The sequence below is a fragment of the Charadrius vociferus genome, unplaced genomic scaffold (genome assembly GCF_000708025.1).
Source record: "Charadrius vociferus isolate BGI_N301 unplaced genomic scaffold, ASM70802v2 scaffold529, whole genome shotgun sequence".
Taxonomy (NCBI): Eukaryota; Metazoa; Chordata; class Aves; order Charadriiformes; family Charadriidae; genus Charadrius; species Charadrius vociferus.
The window spans coordinates 1,187,645-1,188,050 of record NW_009650172.1 but is presented as its reverse complement, the minus strand read 5'-3'; the positions used below and the strand labels follow the sequence as shown (position 1 = coordinate 1,188,050).

The window sequence follows — 406 nt, the reverse complement described above, 5'->3', positions numbered from 1 at the left end:
GGCTTGGGCTTGGCCAGGGTGAGATGGACCTCACAGTACTGCCGGCCCCGTGCCCCGTTCTGCTCCCGTCTGGCTGGGGATGCCGTCCCCATGGCTGTGCCCACCGGTGCGCTGGGCACCTCACTGGGCACCTCGCCGTTCTTCCCCTCCTCGGGACTCTGAGGCACAGCCAGAGCCACCGTGCTCGGCCCCGCAGGGGTTCCCGCATCCCCTAGCTCTCCCGGCCCACTCTCCATCCCACCGGCAACCTGCTCCTGCACACCGTTGGTGGTGGCTGATGCCATGTTCTCCTTCAGGTAGATGCTCAGTGGGACCTGCTGGGCTTCAGCAGGTGACTCCAGGCATGGGGAAGCGTTCGCCCGCAGCTTCTCTCCCGCGGTGCTGGCTTGGCTGGGCTCCGGCTTCG

The 406-nt window shown here is 67.7% G+C and overlaps 1 protein-coding gene across 1 annotated transcript in view; it reads right to left on the bottom strand.

Annotated features, from left to right (window-relative positions):
• SYNPO (synaptopodin) overlaps positions 1-406 on the bottom strand; it is a 13,485-nt gene that overhangs the window by 3,179 nt on the left and 9,900 nt on the right. Inside the window, exon 3 of the mRNA XM_009892630.1 lies at positions 105-401. Within this exon, the coding sequence (XP_009890932.1) occupies positions 105-401 (297 nt within the window). The remainder of the gene's footprint in view (positions 1-104; positions 402-406) is intronic.